Source organism: Heterodontus francisci, chromosome 30, assembly GCF_036365525.1.
Source record: "Heterodontus francisci isolate sHetFra1 chromosome 30, sHetFra1.hap1, whole genome shotgun sequence".
Taxonomy (NCBI): Eukaryota; Metazoa; Chordata; class Chondrichthyes; order Heterodontiformes; family Heterodontidae; genus Heterodontus; species Heterodontus francisci.
This window is the reverse complement of record NC_090400.1, coordinates 63795663-63819703: the sequence shown is the minus strand read 5'-3', so window position 1 is coordinate 63819703 and position 24041 is coordinate 63795663. Positions and strand designations below refer to the sequence as shown.

Below are 24041 nucleotides of genomic sequence, written 5' to 3'. Positions count from 1 at the left end.
CAGCAATAACAAAGCTCAGTTTGGGTTCTGCAGGGCATCAACTCCTGACCTCATTACAGGCTTAGTCCAAACAGGGACAAAAGAGTTGAATTCCAGAGGTGAGGTGAGTGACTACCCTTGACAGCAAGGCAGCATCTGAATGTGTCATCAAGGAGTTTTAGTAAAATTGAAGTCAATGGGAATCAGAGGGAAAGCTCTCCACTGGTCATACCTAGCACAAAGGAAGATGGTTGTGGTTGTTGGAGGCCAATCATCTCAGCTCCTGGACATCGCTGCAGGAGTTCCTCAGGGTAGTGTCCTAGGCCCAACCATCTTCAGCTATTTCATCAATGACATTCCCTCCATCATTAGGTTAGAAGTGGGGATGTCCACTGGTGATTGCACAGAGTTCCATACTATTTGCAACTCCTCAGATACTGAAGCAGTCTATTTCCGCATGCAGCAAAACCTGGACAACATTCAGGCTTGGGCCAATAAGTAGCAAGTAACAATCACGCCACACAAGTACCAGGCAATAACCATCTCCAACAAGAGAGAATCTAACCATTCCCCTTGACTTTCAACAGCATCACCATCGCTGAATCCCCAACATCAAAATCCAGGTGGTGGTTACCATTAACCAGAAACTTAACTGGACCAGCCATATAAATACTGTAGCTACAAGAGTAGGTCAGAGGCTGGGAATTCTGCAACGGGTAACTCACCTTTTGACTCCCTAAAGCCTGTCCACAATCTACAAAGCACAAGGAAATAGGCTTGCAGGACTGCAGGGAATGAGCGGGAGAGTGGGACTGACAGAGTAGCTCTGTGGAAAGCCTGTATTCTATCCAGCACCAAGTTCCACTAACCCATCACCCCTATCCTTGCTGATCAACACTATCTCCTGATCTCCAACACCCCAATTTAAAAATTTCATACTTGTGTTTAAATCTCTTTGTAGCCTTACCCTTCCCTATCTGCATAACCTCCCCCAGCCCTACAATCTCCCCTAAACTGTTCAGTACTTGTACATCCAACCTCGTTTTACCCCACCATTGGCAGCTGTGTCCACACTCTGGAATACCCAGCTTAAACTGGTCTATCTCTCCAATTAAAGACAGAAAGTGCTGTAAATACTCAGCATCTGTGGAGAGAGAAACAGAATTAACATTTCAAGTCAATGACCTGATGTTCTGATGAAAGGTCATCGCCCTGAAACATTGGCTGGGATTTTGTCTTAGCAACGGGGGTTCTGACCACCGGCAACAGTGCTGGTTAGAGGCCGGCAGCCCTTTTACTGAGCAGCACCACCGCGGAGGCAGTGGCTACTGCCAGTAGAGCACTCAACCGAGGCCTTGGAACCAGGCCACAGGTCTCAACGGGAGGGGTTGTGGGGGAGGGGGTATAGAGGGGCCAGCAGCAAGGGCAGGGTCCCTCAGCGGCATCCCCGCCCTTACAGATGCCGGGTCCCTTGTTCAGGCACTGTGCCTTTTAATGAGGAAAACCTCCCCACCCCCAACCTGAGCCAGCAGGCAAACAGCACGGGTTTGCTTGGTGTCCTCCCCATGTGGCGACAGGCGCGCCTACCACTGGGCTAAATGCATCAGTGGCAGGATAAGGCCCTTAACTGGGCATTAATTACCCACTTAAGAGCCTTAATTGGCGGCAGGGTGGGAAGGCTGTTCACAGGCCTTCCCACCCCAGATTTAAGTTAGGGTGGAGATGGGAAGGTGGCGAGGTCCCCCTGCCACCATTCCACTCGATTATATGCTCTCCCCGACTCCAAACTGATGCAGGGGAGAGCATAAAATTCCCCCTGTTAACTCTGCTTCTCTCTCTACAAATGCTGCCAGAAATGCTGAGTATTTCCAGCACTTTCTGTTTTTATTTCAGATTTCCAGCATCCACAGTATTTTGTTTTTATTTCCATCTCTCCAATTACCTTTCTTCCTTTAACATCCTCTTTGACCAACTATTTGTCACTCCTAATGGCAGAGTCACTTTTTGCCTGATTACCCCTCTGTGAAGCACCTTGGGGTGCTTTCCTACTCAAATTAACTGAACGTTCCTGGACTCTATGTAGGTCAAAGTGCATGTTGGACAAGTGCTGAATTTCGGTTGCCAGATTTAGAGACTCCTCTCTGGCCCATAGTTGGGGGACAGGAGATAGCAGGTAGCAAACGTCAGTCGAACTCAAGTATTTTCAAGCATGAAATACTCAGCAGGTCTGCCAGCATGTGTGAAGAGAGAAACAGGGTTAGCTGTTGCATTTCATCAACGGTTACATCTCTAAATACTCACAGTTCTGATGAAGGATCATTGACCTGAACCATTAACTCTGTTTCCCTCTTCACAGATGCTGCCAGACCTGTTGGGTATTGCCAGCATTCTTTGTTTCGATTTCATATTCCAAGCATCTGCAATATTTTGCTCTTATGTTTCAAAGCATGGCTGCATGCTCTGATAGATCCAGTTTCCCTGTTATTTATTTTGGTTACTGAATGAGCAACAGTTGAAGTAAAGCAAGTTTGAAGAAAAAAGAAACACTTACTGTAAAAAATGACTGTAAAATACTCGAGATGAACAATGGTTCATAAATTGTGCCAAATCTATTTCATGTTCCAACTTGTTAGATAGTGTGGGACAGCTGCATATCAGACACGCTGCAATGCAGCTATAAATGGCATGGCTTAGAGACACAAAGTCCTGAAAGAAGGGCCAGAATTTAATTTAATCCAAAAATGTGAATGGAATTACTGTAGACAAATGGTGCTGTCATGGGGAAATTTTCAGAAGGAAGAACAAGGAGTACATCTGAAATGGGAGGGAATGGCATATTAGCTTTCACTTCTTTTTGTTAATTTTAATTAAGTGCTGCAGAGATAGAGGAAGTGGGAGTGTGAAACAGCTGAATTAATAAGGTTAATATTACATGGCTGCCACAGATTTGCATTGCTCAGTTGAGCAATGTCTTTTACAGCACAGTGCTACTCTGCTTCCATATATGGGCAAGCTGGAAGACACTCATGATTTCACCTCCAACCACTGTTTGTGTGGAACACACAACCAGAGAAAATCACATTCAGGACAAGAACAACTCAATTTTTCACTTTTTACGCTCTTGCCAATTCTCTTCAACTTTCACCCGCTCCTGAGAGTTCTGAATCCTTGTTGGGATATGATTCATAGATACCAGGTACCCATTTGTACTTACACAATCTCCAGAGTGACCCTTGACAGAGAGGTTCTGTAGGCTATTCGATTGAGGGACATTGCAGATGAGCCTATCTTGTCGTGACCCAATCCATACATCTTTTTACCTGGGAGCTAGTGAGCAGCAGTGGGAACATAAACTGTTTTTCCCTCTCTGGTTCTGAGGTTAACTGTAGAGCTCCCTAATGGTGTTCTGAATGAGATCAATTAACTCAGCACAGATCAAACCTATCATCTTCCTGCTCTGTGTAGCTCAATAGCTTCATGAATAAATTAATTGAGAAAATAGGGGTAGCTCCATGTGCCTCACTATATTCTCAGTTCAAGCATGAATCAATGGCTAGCAACCAGGAATGAGAATATACCCGGGTTTTCACTTCCCTACCACATGGTCCTTAAGCCTATTACACATTCCATCTTTGTCCTGGAGATCAGCCATCTCAGTGCACACAAGTGATTAAAGCACAAATGTTGCTTGTCTGTACTGTTGAATATCACTATCAGCAGTATATGCATCCAATGGGCAGTCAGAGGAAGCAGAACTGTTGCCTACTGCAAGTGCGTTCACTCAAAATGTAAAACATTAAAACTAATGAGACATCACTCAGCCCCCTAGGCTTACCTACAAAGAGAGTACTGATCACTGGATTGAGAATACTTTGCAGTCCTCTCAGTAAGTCTTCCCGGCATTGGTTACCTAAACAGAGACACAAAACAGTCAGAATTACTGAAAACGTGTTCGGTCTCTTTCCCCCTTAATTTGCCCCTCTCCTCTTTGCTAAAGGTCCTGATTCTTGCTGAAATAAAAACAGAAAGTGCTGGAAATACTCAGCAGGTCAGGCAGCATCGGTGGAGAAAGAAGCAGGGTTAAGATTTCAGGTCTGTGACCTTTCATCAGAACTGGCAAAAGTGAGAAAAGAATCAAGTTTTAAGTAATTGAAGGTTGGGGTGAGGGATTTGATGGGGAAGAGTACAAAATGGAAGGTCTGTGATAGGGCAGAGGGCAGGAGACATTAATGTGTCTTATCTGACACATTAATAAAAAAACTTTTTCTCTTCCTTCCAGCAAAAATTTATCCCGGTCAAAAAAAAGGACTCGATGAGAAGGATGAACCACCCGTGGTTGACAAAGGCGGTCAAGGAGAGTATCCAATCAAAAACTCAGGCATACAAAGTGGCAAAAACTAGTGGTAGGCCAGAGGATTGGGAATTTTTTAGGAACCAGCAGCGGATCATTAAAAAGCTAACAAAGAGGGAGAAAATTGATCATGAAAGTAAATTGGCAAGAAATATAAAAACAAACTGCAAGAGCTTCTACGCGTATATAAAAAGAGAGTAGCTAAAGTGAGCATGGGAGCCTTGGAGGAAGCAACTGGAGAACTGATAACGGGGAACAGGGAAATGGCATATAATTTAAACCAATATTTTTCATCGGTCTTCATGGTGGAGGACAAAATAAACATCCCACAGATATCAGATAAGCAAGGAGCGAATGGGAGGAAAGATCTTATAACAGTCTTTATCAGGAGGGACAAAGTATATTCGAGAAGGGAGGGAGACAAAAAGACAAATACTATAGGCCAGTCAGCTTAACATCGGTTGTTGGGAAAATGTGAGACTCCACTATTAAGGAAGAAATAGCAGGATATTTAGAAAAGCTTAACACATTTAAACATAGTTAACATGGTTTTGTGAAAGGGAAATCACGTTTGACAAATTTGCCAGAGTTCTTTGAGAATATAACAAGCTGAGTTAATAAAGGGGAACCGGTAGATGTAATGTATTTAGATTTCCAGAAGGCATTCGATAAGGTGCCACCAAAAAGATTATTGCACAAGATAGGAGCTCATGGTATTGGGGTAATGTATTAGCATAGATTGAGGATTGGTTAACTCACAGTAGACAAAGAGTCGGGATGAATGGGTCTTTTTCAGGTTGGAAAGCTGTAACTAGTGGGGTGCCACAAGGATCAGTCCTAGGGCCTCAATTATTTACAATCTAGATTAATGACTTGCAGGAGGGGGCAGAGTGTAATATGTCCAAATTTGCTGACAATACAAAAACAGATGGGAGGGCATATTGTGATGAGGACATAAGGAATCTACAAGGGGATACAGATAGGTTGAGTGGGTGGGCAAAAAAATGGCAGATGGAGTTTAATGTAGGAAAGTGTGAGGTCATATATTTTAGTAGGAAGAATCAAAAGGCAGACTATTATTTAAATGGAGAGAGACTTTAAAAAAGTTCAGCACAGAGGGATCTGGATGTTCTTGTGCATGAAACACAAAAAGTTAGCATGCAGGTGCAGCAAGTAATTAAGAAGTCAAATGGAATTTTGGCCTTTATTGCTAGGGGGTTGGAGTTTAAAAATAGGGAAGTCTTGTTACAACTGTACAGGGTTTTGGTAAGGCCGAACCTGGAGTACTGTGAACAGTTTTGGTCCCCGTATTGAAGAAAGGATATCTTCTTCTTCTTTGGACTCCTTGACACGAGAGACAATGGGTAAGCGCCTGGAGGTGGTCAGTGGTTTGTGAAGCAATGCCTGGAGTGGCTATAAAAGCCAATTCTAGAGTGGCAGACTCTTCCACAGGTGCTGCAGATAAAATTGGTTGACAGGGCTGTTACACAGTTGGCTCTCTCCTTGCGCTTCTGACTTTTTTCCTGCCAACTGCTAAGTCTCTTCGACTCGCCACGCTTTAGCCCCGCCTTTATGGTTGCCCGCCAGCTCTGGCGATCGCTGGCAACTGACTCCCACGACTTATGATCAATGTCACAGGACTTCATGTCGCGTTTGCAGACGTCTTTAAAGCGGAGACAAGGATGGCCGATGGGTCTGATAGCAGTGACAAGCTCGCTGTACAATGTGTCCTTGGGGATCCTGCCATCTTCCATGCGGCTCACATGGCCAAGCCATCTCAGGCGCCGCTGGCTTAGTAGCGTGTATATGCTGGGGATGTTGGCCGCCTCGAGGACTTCAGTATTGGAGATACGGTCCTGCCACCTGATGCCATGTATTCTCCGGAGGCAGCGCTGATGGAATGAATTGAGACGTCGCTCTTGGCTGACGTACGTTGTCCAGACCTCGCTGCCGTAGAGCAAGGTACTGAGGACACAGGCTTGATACACTCGGACTTTTGTGTTCCGTGTCAGTGCGCCATTTTCCCACACTCTCTTGGCCAGTCTGGAGATAGCAGTGGAAGCCTTTCCCATGCATCGAGAGACAGGTTACTGGTGATAGTTGAGCCTAGATAGGTGAACTCTTGAACCACTTCCAGAGTGTGGTCGCCGCTATTTATGGATGGGGCATTTGTGACGTCTTGTCCCATGATGTTCGTTTTCTTGAGGCTGATGGTTAGGCCAAATTCAGTGCAGGCAGCCGCAAACCTGTCGATGAGACTCTGCAGACACTCTTCAGTGTGAGATGTTAAAGCAGCATCATCAGCAAAGAGGAGTTCCCTGATGAGGACTTTCCGTACTTTGGTCTTCGCTCTTAGACGGGCAAGGTTGAACAACCTGCCACCTGATCTTGTGTACAGGAAAATTACTTCTTCTAAAGACTTGAACGCATGTGAGAGCAGCAGGGAGAAGAAAATCCCAAAAAAGTGTGGGTGCGAGAACACAGCCCTGTTTCACGCCACTCAGGATAGGAAAGAGGTCTGATGAGGTGCCGCCATGTTGAATTGTGCCTTTCATATTGCCATGGAATGAGGTGATGATACTTAGTAGCTTTGGTGGACATCCAATCTTTTCTAGTAGTCTGAAGAGACCACGTCTGCTGACGAGGTCAAAGGCTTTGGTGAGATCAATGAAAGCAATGTAGAGGGGCATCTGTTGTTCGCGGCATTTCTCCTGTATCTGACGAAGGGAGAACAGCATGTCAACAGTCGATCTCTCTGCTCGAAAGCCACACTGTGCCTCAGGGTATACATGCTCATCCAGCTTCTGGAGCCTGTTTAAAGCGACTCCAGTGAAGACTTTACCCACAATGCTGAGCAGGGCGATTCCACGTTAGTTGTTGCAGTTACCGCGGTCACCCTTGTTTTTATAGAGGGTGATGATATTGGCATCGCACATGTCCTGTGGTACTGCTCCCTCGTCCCAGCACAGGCAAAGCAGTTCATACAGTGCTGAAAGTATAGCAGGCTTGGCACTCTTGATTTCAGGGGTAATGCCGTCCTTCCCAGGGGCTTTTCCGCTGGCTACAGAATCAATGGCATCACTGAGTTCTGATTTTGTTGGCTGTCCGTCCAGCTCATCCATGACTGGCAGAGGCTGGGCTGCATTGAGGGCGGTCTCAGTAACAACATTTTCCCTGGAGTACAGTTCTCGGTAGTGCTCCAAGCAGCGGTCCATTTGCTTGCGTTGGTCAGTGATTGTGTCCCGATTTAGATTTGAGGAGGTCGATCTTCTTGATGGTTGGCCCAAAAGCTCTCTTAATGCCATCATACATTCCTCTGATATTTCTGGTGTCAGAGAACAAAGAACAGTACAGCACAGGAACAGGCAATTCGGCCCTCCAAGCCTGCGCTGATCTTGATGCCTGCCTAAACTAAAACCTTCTGCACTTCCGGGGACCGTATCCCTCTATTCCCATCCTATTCATGTATTTGTCAAGATGCCTCTTAAACGTCATTATCGTACCTGCTTCCACCGTCTCCCCCGGCAGCAAGTTCCAGGCACTCACCACCCTATGTGTAAAGAACTTGCCTCGCACATCCCCTCTAAACTTTGCCCCTCTCACCTTAAACCTATGTCCCCGAGTAACTGACTCTTCCACCTTGGGAAAAAGCTTCTGACTATCCACTCTGTCCATGCCGCTCATAACTTTGTAAACCTCTATCATGTCACCCCTCCACCTCCGTCGTTCCAGTGAAAACAATCCGAGTTTATCCAACCTCTCCTCATAGCTAATGCCCTCCAGACCAGGCAACATCCTGGTAACCCTCTTCTGTACCCTCTCCAAAGCCTGCATGTCCTTCTGGTAGTGTGGCGACCAGAATTGCACGCAATATTCTAAGTGTGGCCTAACTAAAGTTCTGTACAGCTGCAGCATGACTTGCCAATTTTTATACTCTATGCCCCGACCGATGAAGGCAAGCATGCCGTATGCCTTCTTGACTACCTTATCCACCTGCGTTGCCACTTTCAGTGACCTGTGGACCTGTCCGCCCAGATCTCTCTGCCTGTCAATACTCCGAAGGGTTCTGCCATTTACTGTATACTTCCCACCTGCATTAGATCTTCCAAAATGCATTACCTCACATTTGTCCGGATTAAACTCCATCTGCCATTTCCCCGCCCAAGTTTCCAACTGATCTATATCCTGCTGTATCCTCTGACAGTCCTCATCACTATCCGCAACTCCACCATCCTTTGTGTCGTCCGCAAACTTACTAATCAGGCCAGCTGAATATGACTGCAGAGGTGTTGCCAGTAGTCATTTGAGCAGCGCCTGGCTGTTCTTTGTGCAGTGCTTCTGGCTGCTTTAAGTGCTACGGATGTTAACTCGCTGGGGGCTTTCTTGTAGTTCAGCAGTGCAATGCACTTAGCGGCTATGACAGGTTCCAGCTCTTCAATGTGAGATTCAAACCAGTCTGCATTCCGCTTCACACGTTTGCCACAGGTGGTCATTGCTGAGTCAAAGATGGTGTCTCTGATGTGGGCCCACTTGGTCTCTGCATCCTCTGTGCGAGTCTTTTGAAGGGCTTTTTCGAGTGAATTTAGAAACTTACGTAACAGCTGTGGATGAGAAATTTTGCTCGTGTTGATGCGCGGGCAGCCCTTCTGCTTGGAGTGATGCAGCTTCTTTGGTTTGAGGCTAACATTGCTGCACACCAGGGAGTGGTCGGTGTCGCAGTCCGCACTGTGGAAGCTGCGTGTGATTTGAACGCTGTTTAGAGAGGCTCGCCTTGTGACAATGAGGTCCAGCTGGTGCTAACGGCGTGATCTTGGGTGCCTCCAAGAAACCTGGTGACAGGGTTTAGTGTGAAAGAATGAGTTGGTGATGCAGAGGTTATGATAGGTACATAACTCAAGCAGTCTCTGACCATTCTCATTCATCCTACCAGTGCCATAGCGCCCAAGGCAGGAGGGCCATGAGTCATGGTCGGCCCCAACCCTGGCATTAAAGTCCCCCAGCAGGAACAGGTGTTCGGTGTTGGGGATGCTACTAATGATATTATGGAGTTCCTCGTAGAACTGGTCTTTAGCTTCAGGTGGGGAGCAGAGTGTTGGAGCATAGTAGGTGTACTGGGCCAGAGGCGGTGAGCAGTCGGATGGACAGTATGCGTTCCGAGCCATTTGAGGGTGGCTCTATCATGCTGAGCAAAGAGTTTCTGATGGCGAAGCCCACTCCATGCTGTCTTGGTTCTTCAGGATCCTTACCCTGCCAGAAGAAGGTGTAGCCTTGCTCTGTTAGAGATCCACTCGCAGGGAGGTGAGTCTCCTGAAGTGCTGCAATGTCCACATTGAGTCTACTGAGCTTGTTGTTAATGATGGCGGTCTTCCGAGAATCGTTGATTTGTGTAAGGTCTTCCGACAGGCCAGGACACATAGTTCTGACGTTCCAGCTTGCAAAACGAAGGGCTGGTACCTTCTTTCCTTTTTTGGTCGTGCTGTTTGGTGCAGTGTTGCAGTCCACTTTTCGGGCAATGACCCTGAGCTCCAAGCACCCATTGAAGCAGGTGGACTGTGGCGGGACAGAACCTTACTGATCGGGGGCTGCCCGTTTTGAGGCGGGCGGTAGCTGTCCAGTGAGATGCGATGACCTCTCCCACCGACAAAGGCAACCCGTGGCGCCCAATCTCTACGCCAATTGAGCTGGACTTATAACCTGTAACTACTGCCCTCCATGTTGATGTGGCCGCTGTGAGGCGACTATGGAGTGACCTCTCCATGGCGCATGCCTGGGCGGATGTATGGAGGTTGTGAGTTGCACAATCGTCAAAACCCCCCTCTCAGCCTTCCTGGTGGGGTCCAAAGGAGTGCAGAGCATGACGTTTGGCACCGGTATGGCTGCAGGAACTGCCGGAAACATGCCAAAGGTGACACATGACCCCATTCGGGGTTCTGCTCCAGATTTTCTGTTAGGGTTTACTCCCTGAGCCTTGGTCTCTCCCGAGACGCCCACAAGTCATTGGGGTTGTTAGGGCCCCTACACAGGGGTAGGTGGATGCCGGTGGAAGGAGGTGGGGGGAAGGGGGTGCGGGGGTGAGGGGGCGCGAGGAGGATCCCCCGGAATTTCGAACTAGGGGACATAGTTACAGAATAAGGTGGCACTCATTTAAAACTGAGAGGCGAAGGAACTTCTTCTCTCAGAGGGTAGTGAATGTCTGGAACTCTCTACCCCAGAGAGTTGTGGAGGCTAGATCACTGAAAGTATTTGAAGAGGAGGTAGATCGATTTTTGAAATATCGGGGAGTTGAGGGCTATGAGGAGCTGGCACGAAAGAGGAGTTGAGGTCTGGGGCAGATCAGCCAGGAACTTATTGAATGGCGGGGCAGGCTTGAGCGGCTGAATGGCCTACTCCTGCTCCTAATTCTCATGGTTTTATGTTTCAGGTATTAAGGAACGCAAGCTCCAGCAGCTCATGCGTTCCCACGCCCCTCCAGATCCTTGTTCCCATTCACTTCTCTCTGACCCCATCCCTTCTCCAAATAGAAACATAGAATAAAAATAGGAGCAGGAGTAGGCCATTCAGCCCTTCGAGCCTGCTCCACCATTCAATACGATCACAACTGATCATCCAAACTCAGTACTTTGTTCCCGCTTTCCCCCAAACCCTGATCCCTTTAGCCCCAAGAACTATATCTAACTCTTTCTTGAACATATTTAATGGTTTGGCCTCAATTGCTTTCTGTGGTAGAGAATTCCACAGGTTCACCACTCTCTGGGTGAAGAAATCCCTACTCATCTCTGTCCTAAATGGCTTACCCCTTATCCTTAGACTGTGACCCCTGGTCCAGGACTCCCCCAACATCGGGAACATCCTTCCTGCATCTAGTCTGTCCAGTCCTGTTAGAATTTTGTAGGTTTCTATGAGATCCCCTCTCATTCAAGTCCAACCCGGCCAATTACCACCCCATCAGCCTACTCTCAATCATCGGTAAATTGATGGAAGGTATCATCAACAGTGCCATCAAGCGGCACTTGCTGAGCAATAACCTGCTCAGTGACGCTCAGTTTGGGTTCTGCCGGGGCCACTCAGCTCCTGACCTCATTACCGCCTTGGTTCAAACATGGACAAAATTGCTGAACTCAAGAGGTGAGGTGAGAGTGACTGCCCTTGACATCAAGGCAGCATTTGACCGAGTATGGCATCAAGGAGCCCGAGCAAAACTGAGGTCAATGGGAATCAGGGGGAAACCCTCTGCTGGTTGGAGTCATACCTAGCGCAAAGGAAGATGGTTGTGGTTGTTGGAGGTCAGTCATCTGAGCTCCAGGACATCACTGCAGGAGTTCCTCAGGGTAGTGTCCTCGGCCCAACCATCTTCAGCTGCTTCATTAATGACCTTCCTTCAAGCATAAGGTCAGAAGTGGGAATGTTCGCTGATTATTGCACAACGTTCAGCACCATTCATGACCCCTCAGATACTGAAGCAGTCCGTATACAATTGCAGCAAGACCTGGACAATATCCAGGCTTGGGCTGATAAGTGGCAAGTAACATTCGCGCCACACAAGTGCCAGGCAATGACCATCTCCAACAAGAGAGAATCTAACCATCTCCCCATGACATTCAATGGCATTGCCATCACTGAATCCCCACTATCAACGCCCTGGGGGCTGCCATTGACCAGAAACTGAACTGGAGTAACCATATAAATACTGTGGCTACAAGAGCAGGTCAGAGGCTAGGAATCCTGCGGCGAGTAACTCATCTCCTGACTCCCCAAAGCCTGTCCACCATCTACAAGGCACAAGTCAGGAGTGTGATGGAATACTCTCCACTTACCTGGATGGGTGCAGCTCCAACAACACTCAAGACACCATCCAGGACAAAGCAGCTCGCTTGATTGGCACCCCATCTACAAACATTCACTCCCTCCAACACCGACGCACAGTGGCAGCACTGTGTACCATCTACAAGATGCACTGCAGCAACCCACCAAGGCTCCTTAGACAGCACCTTCCAAACCCGCAACCTCTATCAACTAGAAGGACAAGGGCAGCAAATGCATGGGAACACTACCCCCTGCAAGTTCCCCTCCAAGTCACACACCATTCTGACTTGGAACTATATCGCCGTTCCTTCACTGTCGCTGGGTCAAAATCCTGGAACTCCCTTCCTAACAGCACTGTGGGTGTACCTACCCCACATGGTCTGCAGCGGTTCAAGAAGGCAGCTCACCACCACCTTCTCAAGAGCAATTAGGGATGGGCAATAAATGCTGGCCTGGGCCAGTGACGCCCACATCCAATGAATGAATAAAAAAAAAATTCTTCTAAACTCTCGCGAAAACAAGCCTAATCGACCCAATCTCTCTTCATACGTCAGTCCTGCCATCCCAGGAATCTGTCCGGTGAACCTTCGCTGCACTCTCTCCATAGCAAGAACATCGTTCCTCAGATAAGGAAGCCAAAACTGCGAACAATACTTCAGATGTGGTCTCACCAAGGCCTTGTATAATTGCAGCAAGACGGCACAGTGGCGCAGTGGTTAGCACCGCAGCCTCACAGCTCCAGGGACCCGGGTTCGATTCCTGGTACTGCCTGTGTGGAGTTTGCAAGTTCTCCCTGTGTCTGCGTGGGTTTTCTCCGGGTGCTCCGGTTTCCTCCCACAAGCCAAAAGACTTGCAGGTTGATAGGTAAATTGGCCATTATAAATTGTCACTAGTATAGATAGGTGGTAGGGAAATATAGGAACAGGTGGGGATGTTTGGTAGGAATATGGGATTAGTGTAGGATTAGTATAAATGGGTGGTTGATGTTCGGCACAGACTCGGTGGGCCGAAGGGCCTGTTTCAGTGCTGTATCTCTAATCCCTGCTGCTGTACTCGAATCCTCTCGCTATACCATACCATTTGCCTTCTTAACTATCTGTTACACCAGCATGCTTACTTTCAGCAACTGGTGCACAAGGGCACCCAGGTCCTGCTGCACCTCCCGCTTTCCCAAACTATCGCCGTTCAAATAATAATCTGCCTTTCTGTTTTTGCCACCAAAGTGGATAACCTCACATTGAGACACATTATACTGCATCTGCCATGTATTTGCCCACTCACTCAACCTGTCCAAATCACATTGGAGCTTCTATGCATCCTCCTCACAGCTCCCACTTCCACCCAGTTTTGTGTTGTCTGCAAACTTGGATCTATTACATTTAGTTCCCTCATCTATATCATTAATATATATTGTGAATAGCTGGGATCCTAGCACTGATCCCAGCGGTACCCCTCTAGTCACTGCCTGCCACTCAGAAAAAGACCCATTTATTCCTACTCTTTGTTTCCTGTCTGCCAACCAGTTCTCTATCCATGTCAGTACCTTACCCCCAATCTCATGTGCTTTAATTTTGCATGCTAATCTCTTATGTGGGACCTTATCGAAAGCCTTCTGAAAGTCCAAATACACCACATCCAGTGGTTCTCCCTTATCTAGTCTACTAGTTACATCCTCAAAAAATTCCAGTAGATTAGTCAAGCATGATTTCCCTTTCGTAAATCCATGTTGACTTTGTCCGATCCTGTCATTGTTTTCCTGGTGCTTTGCTATTACACCTTTTATAATGGACTCTAGCATTTTCCCCACTACTGATGTTAGGCTAACCGGTCTATAATTTCCTGTTTTCTCTCTACCTCCTTTTTTAAATAGTGGGGTTACATTAGCTACCCTCCAATCCATTGGAACTGTTCCATAGTCTATGGAGTTTTGAAAAATGACCAGCAATGCATCTACTATTGCTAGGGCCACTTCCTTAAGTACACTGGGATGTAGATTATCAGATCCTGGGGTTTTATCGACCTTCAATCCCATCAATTTCCCTGACACCATTTCCCTACTAATACTGATTTCATACAGTTCCTCCTTCTCACCAGACCCTATGTTCCCCAACATTTCTGGAAGGTAATTTGTGTCCTCCTTTGTGAAGACAGAACCAAAGTATTTAATTGGTCTGCCATTTCTTTGTTCCCCATTATAAATTGCCCCATTTCTGACTGGAAAGGACCCACATTTGGCTTCACTAATCTTTTTCTCTTCACATATCTCAAGAAGCTTTTAGAGTCAGTTTTTATGTTCTCTGCAAGCTTACTCTCATACTCTATTTTCCCGTACTTAATCAATCCCTTTGTCCTCCTTTGCTGAATTGTAAACTGCTCCCAATCCTCAGGTTTGCTGCTTGTTCTGGCCATTTTATATTTCTCCTCCTTGAATCTAATACTATCCCTAATTTCTTTTGCAAGCCATGGCTGAACCACCCTTCCTGTTTTATTTTTGCGCCAGACAGGAATGAACAATTGTAATTCATCCATGTGCTCTTTAAATGTTAGCCATTGCCTATCCACTATCAACCTTTTAAGTAACATTCCCCAATCTATCATAGTCAACTCGCGCCTCATACCTTCATAGTTTCCTTTATTTAGATTAGTTTCTATGGCTCAGAATCAACTCTCTCACTCTCCATCTTAATGAAGAATTCGATCATGTTATGGTCGCTCTTCCCCAAGGGACCCCGCACAGAATTGTTAACTAATCCTTTCTCATTACACAATACCCAGTCTAGGATGGTCTGTTCTCTAGTTGGTTCCTCAACGTATTGGTCCAAAATACCATCACGTACGCACTCCAGGAATTCCTCCTTTACAGTATTATTGCTAATTTGGTTTGCCCAGTCTATATGTAGATTAAACTCACCCATAATTACAGTTGCACCCTTATTGCATGCGTCTCTAATTTCCTCTTTAATGCCATCCTCTAGATCACCACTGCTGTTTGGGGGTCTATATACAACCCCCACCAACATTTTCTGCCCCTTGGTGTTGCTTTGCTCCACCCATATAGATTCCACATCAGGATTCTCTGTGCTAATATCCTTCCTCACTATTGTATTGATTTCATCCTTTACTAACAACGCTACCCCACCTCCTTTCCCTTTTTGCCTGTCCATCCTAAATATTGAATACCACTGGATGTTCGGTTCCCATCCTTGGTCACCCTGCAGCCGTGTCTCCGTAATCGCAACTATATCGTATCCATTTGCATCTATTTGCGTGGTTAATTCACCTACCTTATTGCGAATACTCCATGCATTGAGACACAATGCCTTTAGGCTTGTCTTTTTACATTTAGTCATCTTACCATTATTTCGCACTATGGCCCTATTTGTTTCTTGCCTTTGATTTCTATGCCTTCCACTTTTGCCTTTTTGTTTCTTGTCTTTCATTTCAATCCTTGTTTCCTCCTCCTCAGTCTCACCGCTCAGGTTCCCATCCCCCTGTCATTCTAGTTTAAATCCTCCCCAACAGCACTAGCAAATGCCCCTGCGAGGACATCTGTTCTGGTCCTGCCTGCGTGTAACCTGTCCCACTTGTACAGGTCCCACCTTCCCCAGAACCAGTCCCAATGTCCCAGGAATCTAAATCCCTCCCTCCTGCACCATTTTTCCAGCCACACATTCATCTGGTCTATTCTCCTGTTCCTGTACTCATTAACACACGGCAGGGGAAGTAATCCTGAGATTACTACCTTTGAAGTCCTGCTTTTTAATTTAGCTCCTAACTCCTTAAATTTATCTTGCAGGACCTCATCCCTTTTTCTACCGACGTCGTTGGTACCGACATGTACCACGACCACTGGCTGTTCACCCTCCCCCTTCAGAATGTCCAGCAGCCGCTCTGAGACATCCTTGACCCTAGCACCAGGGAGGCAACATACCATCCTGGAGTCTTGCTTGCGGCCACAGAAACACCTGTCTGTTCCCCTTACAATTGAATTTATCACTATGGCTCTCCCAGTCTTTTCACCCCTGCTGTGCAGCAGAGCCATCTGTGGTGCCACGAACTTGCCTGTTGCTGCTTTCCCCTGGGAGGTCATCCCCCCCAACAGTATTCAAAGTGATATATCTGTTTGAGAGGGAGATGGCCACAGGGGACTCCTGCACTACCTGCCTTCGCCTACTACTCTGCCTGGTGGTCACCCATCCCTTTTCTGCCTGTGCAGCCATTAGCTGCTGAGTGACCACCTCGCTAACCATGCTATCCACAACATCTTCAGCATCGCGGATGCTCCACAGTGAATCCACCCACAGCTAACCCTTGCCGTGTATTCACAATACCCTCTGACCTTCCCATCTCTGACGCTGAATGATCTGTACTTAACATAGGACTCAGTTTTATCTCCATGCGCCCCTACCTCAATGAACTCCGTGCTCAGCATGACGTTGAGCTCCTCTTCCATCGCCTTTGCCTCCGGACTCACTTCTTTGACCAGGAGTCCTCTCCCACCACCCCCGATCAGTGGACCCTTTCACTCACCTCCAGAATTCTCCCTCTACCTGGACCCCTCCCTTTGGCCCGTTACCCACTCTTTATCTTTTCATTGAGAACCGTCAGCGTGACATCGACCATCTCAATTTCTCTGCTCCCCTCGCTCACTCTAACCTGTCTCCCTCCATTCTCACAGGTCTAACCCCGACATTGTGATCAAACCTGCTGACAAGGTGGTGCTGTTGTTGTCTGGTGTACCGACCTCTACCTTGCAGAGGCTGAACGCCAACTCTCAGACACTTCTTCCTACCTCCACCTGGACCATGGACCCACCACCGAACATCAAGCCACTGTCTCAAGGACTGTCACTGACCTTAACACCTCTGGAGATCTTCCCTCTACTGCTTCCAACCTCATAGTCCCGCAAAGCCGGACAACCCGTTTCTACTTCCTTCCCAAAATTCACAAACAGGACTGTCTTGGTAGACCTTTTGTTTCAGCCTGTTCCTGCCCCACTGAACTTATTTTTTCCCATCTTGACTCTATCTTTTCTCCCCTGCTCCAGCCACCTCCCACCTACATCCGTGACTCTTCTGACACCCTATGTCATTTTGATAATTTCCAGTTTCCTGGCCCTAACCGCCTCCTCTTCACTAAAGACATAGAAACTCTCTACACTGCCAACCCCACCAGGACGGTCTGAGGGCTCGAAGCTTCTTCCCTGAACAAAGGTCCAACCAGTCCCCATCCACCACCACCCTCCTCCTCCACCTTCCTGAACTTGCTCTCACATTGAACAACTTCTCCTTCAACTCCACTCACTTCCTTCAAATAAGGATGTTGCTATGGGTGCGCGCATGGGTCCTAGTTATGTCTGTCTTTTTATGGGATATGTCAAACATTCCTTGTTCCAGTCCTACTCAGACCCCTTCCCCCAACTCTTTTTCCGGTACATTGATGACTGTATCGATGCCGTTTCTTGCTCTCACCCCAACTGGAAAACTTCATCAAATTTACTTCCAATTTCCACCCTTCTCTCACCTCACATGGTTCACCTCCGACACTTCCTTTCTCTTCCTCGACTTCTCTGTTTCCACTTCTGGGGATAGGCTGTCTACTAATAGTCATTAAAAACCCACCAACTCTCATGGCTACCCTGACTACATTTCCTCACACCCTGTTTCCTCTAAGGACTCCATTCCATTCTCCCAGTTTCTCTGTCTCCGATGCATCTGGTCTAATGATGCAACCTTCCACAACAGCGCTTCGGACATGTCTTCCTTTTTCCTCAACCGAGGATTTCCCCCCACTGTGGTTGACAGAGCCCTCAACTGTGTCCAACTATTTCCTGCACTTCACCCCTTCCCCTCCCTCTCAGAACCGCGCAGGGTTCCCCTTGTCCTCATTTTCCACCCCACCAGCCTCTACATCCAAAGGATCATCCTCTGCCATTTCCGCCACATCCAGCATGATGCCAGCACCAAACACATCTTCCCTTCCCCTGTCAGCATTCCGAAGGGATTGTTCCCTCCACGACACCCTGGTCCACTCCTCCATCACTCCTGACACCTCATCCCCTTCCCACGCAATCACAGGAGGTGTAATACCTGTCCTTTTACCTCCTCTCTTCTCACCATCCAAGACCGCAAACGTTCCTTCCAGGTGAGGAAGTGATTTACTTGTACTCCCTTCAATTTAGTATATTGCATTCGCTGCTCACAATGCAGTTGCCTCTACACTGGGGAGACCAAACGCAGATTGGGTGACTACTTTGCAGAACACCTCCGTTCAGTCCGAAAGCATGACCACGAGCTTCTGGTTGCTTGCCATTTCAACCCCCCTGCTCTCATGCCCACATTTCCGTTCTTGGCCTGCTCCAGTGAACTTCAATGCAAGCTCGAGGAGCAGCACCTGATCTTTCAATTAGGCACTCTACAGCCTTGCAGACTCAACCTTGGATTCAACAATTTCAGAGCATGCCTAGCTTTTTAAAATTTTTTTATTAGTTTATTTTTAATCATGTGCCTGTTTTCATGTGGACAGAACTGCTCATTATTCTGCCATTAACACTCTCTCTGGACTAATACTTTGTCTTTCACCACAAGCATCAACACACTCATTGCCTTTGTCCCATGATAGCTTTGTTATTTAATCTCTCCTGCCCTCTGCCCTATCACGCATGTCCCTTTTGTTCTCTTCCCCACCAAACTGCGCCCCCCCACCACCACCTTCACTTGCTTAAAACCTGATTCTTTTCTAACCTTTGCCAGTTCTGATGAAAGGTCACAGACCTGAAACTCTGTTAACGGTGCTTCTCTCTCCACAGATGCTGCTTGACTTGCTGAATATTGCCAGCACTTTCTGTCTTTATGAGATTTTAAGCATCTGCAGTATTTTGCTTTTATTTTACTGATTCTTGCTGAAGTAGTTAAATGGGTGGCACTTGCTCTTTATGGTAGCTTACCCAAATGTGTGACCATAGACAGTGCCAGGAGATATTCAACATATATGTGCTTGTTCTTTTCATGATTATGAGTCAGTCATCTGCCTGTTAGCTTGGTCTGGCCTTGTGTGCTTCCAGGAAACTCAGTCCTATTGAGTTATGGAATCAATTGGTATCATCACAGTCCTCTAACTCAGTGATTCTAAGATTTGGGGTACAAGGCCTGTACAGTGTAGGTGTGGCAGGAAACAGTAAACAGCACTGACACATTGGCTGGGGAAAAGAAAGAAACCAATACAGTCATAGAGTTAATAGGTAAAGATATCATGGAGAGAGAGAGATCAATAGGAATATAGGTGCATGCTCTATGCCAAGTACATTCTGGGGCAGTTGTCAAACCAGCTTGAAGTGTGGAACAGGGAGTGAGAATCCTGAAATGAGGATGTGGAAGCTGTGCTTAACTAAAGTGTCCTTCCATTTGGGAAGTCAATGTTACAGCTGGTGTTATTGTGGTTCCTAATCAGGGGATTTAGGATCCAGGTCTCTGCTACTGCTGCAAGTGGGACGATCGACATCTGAACCAGAGGGGGACGAACATCCTTGGTGGCAAGTTTGCTAGTGCTGTTGGGAGGAGTTTAAACTAATTTGGCAGGGGGAGGGGACGCAGACTCCTAGCAGAATAGGGACACAGCTAAACACAGGAAAGCAAACAAGTCAGAGGGAATACAGCGGAAGTAAGTTTCAAGGGAGTAAGACCAGGATGGAGGGCCTCTACTTTAATGCCAGGAGTATTACAGGTAAAACGGATGAGTTAAGGGCAAGGATTGACAAGTGGAATTGTGATATAGTAGCCATCACGGAGACATGGTTGAGGGAGGGGCAGGATTGGCAGCTCAATATCCTGGGATATAGAATCTTCAGGCGAGACAGAGGAGGGGGTAAAAGAGGAGGGGGCATTTCAATATTAGTTAAGGAGTCAGTTACTGCAGTAAGGAGAGATGATATCTTGGAGGGGGCATCAAATGAAGCTTTATGGGTAGAGTTTAGGAATAAAAAAGGGACAGCCACATTGCTAGGTGTTTATTATAGACCCCCAGATAGACAGCGGGAAATTGAGGAGCAAATATGTGTGCAATTCACAGAAGTGTGTAAAAAAAATAACAGGGTAATTAGATTAGGTGATTTCAACTTTCCCAACATTAATTGGGATAGTCATCGTGTTAAGGGCTTAGATGGAGTGGAGTTCTTAAAATGCATACAGGAGAACTTTTTAGCTCAATATGTAGAGGATCCAACAAGGGAGGATGCAATGCTGGACCTAATTCTGGGGAATGAAACCAGACAGGTGGTTGATGTGTTGGCGGGGGAACATTTTGGTGATAGCGACCACAATATGTGTGGGAGCAATTTTGCTGAGTTTTGCTTCTATACCTATCATTTTGTAGACAGATTAATATAATCCTAGTGAGAACGTGTACACATATTCTCTCTTATATGAGTTGAAAGTATAGCCACACATTGATACAAAATGGAGTTTTAGCCCAAGGCACTGTGGGACAGGGCTCACAGCTGGAGCCTGGTACAGCATAACACAGATAACGAGAGAGAGCCCCTCTTATCAGTGAATCTGCAGACTGCCCGGCACCTTCAGGAATGCAGGCCCATTTAAGGTGATAATTGGGAGACTTCAGGACAATGGATGGGACCTGAGCTCATCAACTGATGATCAGGGCCGGCATAAGCTGATTCAGGTTGCCCCATGATGACTAATCAGTGATTTAATTGGTACTTTCTTTTTTTTTCTTTTGGGCCTCCTTATCTCGAGAGACAATGGATACGCGCCTGGAGGTGGTCAGTGGTTTGTGAAGCAGCGCCTGGAGTGGCTATAAAGGCCAATTCTGGAGTGACAGGCTCTTCCACAGGTGCTGCAGAGAAATTTGTTTGTTGGGGCTGTTGCACAGTTGGCTCTCCCCTTGCGCCTCTGTCTTTTTTCCTGCCAACTACTAAGTCTCTTCGACTCGCCACAATTTAGCCCTGTCTTTATGGCTGCCCGCCAGCTCTGGCGAATGCTGGCAACTGACTCCCACGACTTGTGATCAATGTCACACGATTTCATGTCGCGTTTGCAGACGTCTTTATAACGGAGACATGGACGGCCGGTGGGTCTGATACCAGTGGCGAGCTCGCTGTACAATGTGTCTTTGGGGATCCTGCCATCTTCCATGCGGCTCACATGGCCAAGCCATCTCAAGCGCCGCTGACTCAGTAGTGTGTATAAGCTGGGGATGTTGGCCGCTTCAAGGACTTCTGTGTTGGAGATATAGTCCTGCCACCTGATGCCAAGTATTCTCCGAAGGCAGCGAAGATGGAATGAATTGAGACGTCGCTCTTGGCTGGCATACGTTGTCCAGGCCTCGCTGCCGTAGAGCAAGGTACTGAGGACACAGGCCTGATACACTCGGACTTTTGTGTTCCGTGTCAGTGCGCCATTTTCCCACACTCTCTTGGCCAGTCTGAACATAGCAGTGGAAGCCTTACCCATGCGCTTGTTGATTTCTGCATCTAGAGACAGGTTACTGGTGATAGTTGAGCCTAGGTAGGTGAACTCTTGAACCACTTCCAGAGCGTGGTCGCCAATATTGATGGATGGAGCATTTCTGACATCCTGCCCCATGATGTTCGTTTTCTTGAGGCTGATGGTTAGGCCAAATTCATTGCAGGCAGACGCAAACCTGTCGATGAGACTCTGCAGGCATTCTTCAGTGTGAGATGTTAAAGCAGCATCGTCAGCAAAGAGGAGTTCTCTGATGAGGACTTTCCGTACTTTGGACTTCGCTCTTAGACGGGCAAGGTTGAACAACCTGCCCCCTGATCTTGTGTGGAGGAAAATTCCTTCTTCAGAGGATTTGAACGCATGTGAAAGCAGCAGGGAGAAGAAAATCCCAAAAAGTGTGGGTGCGAGAACACAGCCCTGTTTCACACCACTCAGGATAGGAAAGGGCTCTGATGAGGAGCCACCATGTTGAATTGTGCCTTTCATATTGTCATGGAATGAGGTGATGATACTTAGTAGCTTTGGTGGACATCCGATCTTTTCTAGTAGTCTGAAGAGACCACGTCTGCTGACGAGGTCAAAGGCTTTGGTGAGATCAATGAAAGCAATGTAGAGGGGCATCTGTTGTTCACGGCATTTCTCCTGTATCTGACGAAGGGAGAACAGCATGTCAATAGTCGATCTCTCTGCACGAAAGCCACACTGTGCCTCAGGGTAGACGCGCTCGGCCAGCTTCTGGAGCCTGTTCAGAGCGACTCGAGCAAAGACTTTCCCCACTATGCTGAGCAGGGAGATTCCACGGTAGTTGCTGCAGTCACCGCGGTCACCTTTGTTTTTATAGAGGGTGATGATGTTGGCATCGCGCATGTCCTGGGGTACTGCTCCCTCGTCCCAGCACAGGCATAGCAGTTCATGTAGTGCTGAGAGTATAGCAGGCTTGGCACTCTTGATTATTTCAGGGGTAATGCTGTCCTTCCCAGGGGCTTTTCCGCTGGCTAGGGAATCAATGGCATCACTGAGTTCCGATTTGGTTGGCTGTATGTCCAGCTCATCCATGACTGGTAGAGGCTGGGCTGCATTGAGGGCAGTCTCAGTGACAGCATTCTCCCTGGAGTACAGTTCTAGGTAGTGCTCAACCCAGCGGTCCATCTGTTTGCGTTGGTCAGTGATTATGTCCCCCGATTTAGATTTGAGGGGGGTGATCTTCTTGATGGTTGGCCCAAGAGCTCTCTTCATGCCATCATACATTCCTCTGATGTTTCCGGTGTCTGAGGCCAGCTGAATATGACTGCATAGGTGTTGCCAGTAGTCGTTTGCGCAACGCCTAGCTGTTCTTTGTGCAGTACTTCTGGCTGCTTTAAGTGCTGCGGATGTTAAATCGCTGGGGGCTTTCTTGTAGTTCAAAAGTGCAATGCGCTTAGCGGCTATGACAGGTTCCAGCTCTTCATTATGAGATTGAAACCAGTCTGCATTTCTCTTCGCACTTTTGCCGTAGGTGGTCAAAGCTGACTCATAGATGGCGTCTCTGATGTGGGCCCACTTGGTCTCAGCATCCCCTGTGGGAGTGTTTTGAAGGGCTGTTACAAGTGAATTTAGAAATTTTTGTAACAGCTGTGGGTGAGAAATTCTGCTCGTGTTGATGCGCGGGTGGCCCTTCTGCTTGGAATGATGCAACTTCTTTGGTCTGAGTCTAACCTTGCTGCACACCAGGGAGTGGTCGGTGTCGCAGTCCGCACTGTGGAAGCTGCGTGTGATTTGAACACTGTTTAAGGCGGCTCGCCTTGTGACAATGAGGTCTAGCTGGTGCCAACGACGTGATCTTGGGTGCCTCCATGAAACCTGGTGACAGGGTTTAGTGTGAAAGAACGAGTTGGTGATGCAGAGGTTATGATAGGTACACAACTCAAGCAGTCTCTGCCCGTTCTCATTCATCCTTCCAACGCCATAGCGCCCAAGGCAGGAGGGCCATGAGTCATGGTCGGCCCCAACCCTGGCATTAAAGTCCCCCAGCAGGAATAGGTGTTCGGTGTTGGGGATGCTGCTAATGATGTTATGGAGTTGTTCATAGAACTGGTCTTTAGCTTCAGGTGCGGAACAGAGTGTTGGAGCATAGATGCTGAGTAGGTGTACTGGACCAGAGGTGGTGAGCAGTCGGATGGACAGTATGCGTTCCGAGCCATTTGAGGGAGGCTCTATCATGCTGAGCAAGGAGTTTCTGATGGCGAAGCCCACTCCATGCTGTCTTGGTTCTTCAGGATCCCTGCCCTGCCAGAAGAAGGTGTAGTCTTGCTCTGCTAGAGAGCCACTCGCGGGGAGGCGAGTCTCCTGAAGTGCTGCAATGTCCGCATTGAGTCTACTGAGCTCGTTGTTAATGATGGCGGTCTTCCGAGAATCGTTGATTTGTGTAAGGTCTTCCGACAGGCCAGGAC

At 47.5% G+C, this 24041-nt stretch overlaps 1 protein-coding gene across 9 annotated transcripts in view; it reads right to left on the bottom strand.

Moving 5' to 3' along the window:
• The window catches only part of LOC137346878 (uncharacterized), a 398647-nt gene that overhangs the window by 222772 nt on the left and 151834 nt on the right, over positions 1 to 24041 (bottom strand). For 7 of the 9 annotated variants that reach the window (XM_068010837.1, XM_068010836.1, XM_068010841.1 and 4 more), the window contains one exon: positions 3815 to 3889. The exons of the other annotated variants lie outside the window; for them this stretch is intronic. In XM_068010837.1, coding sequence (XP_067866938.1) covers positions 3815 to 3889 — 75 coding nt within the window. The remainder of the gene's footprint in view (positions 1 to 3814; positions 3890 to 24041) is intronic. 9 annotated transcript variants of the gene reach the window in all.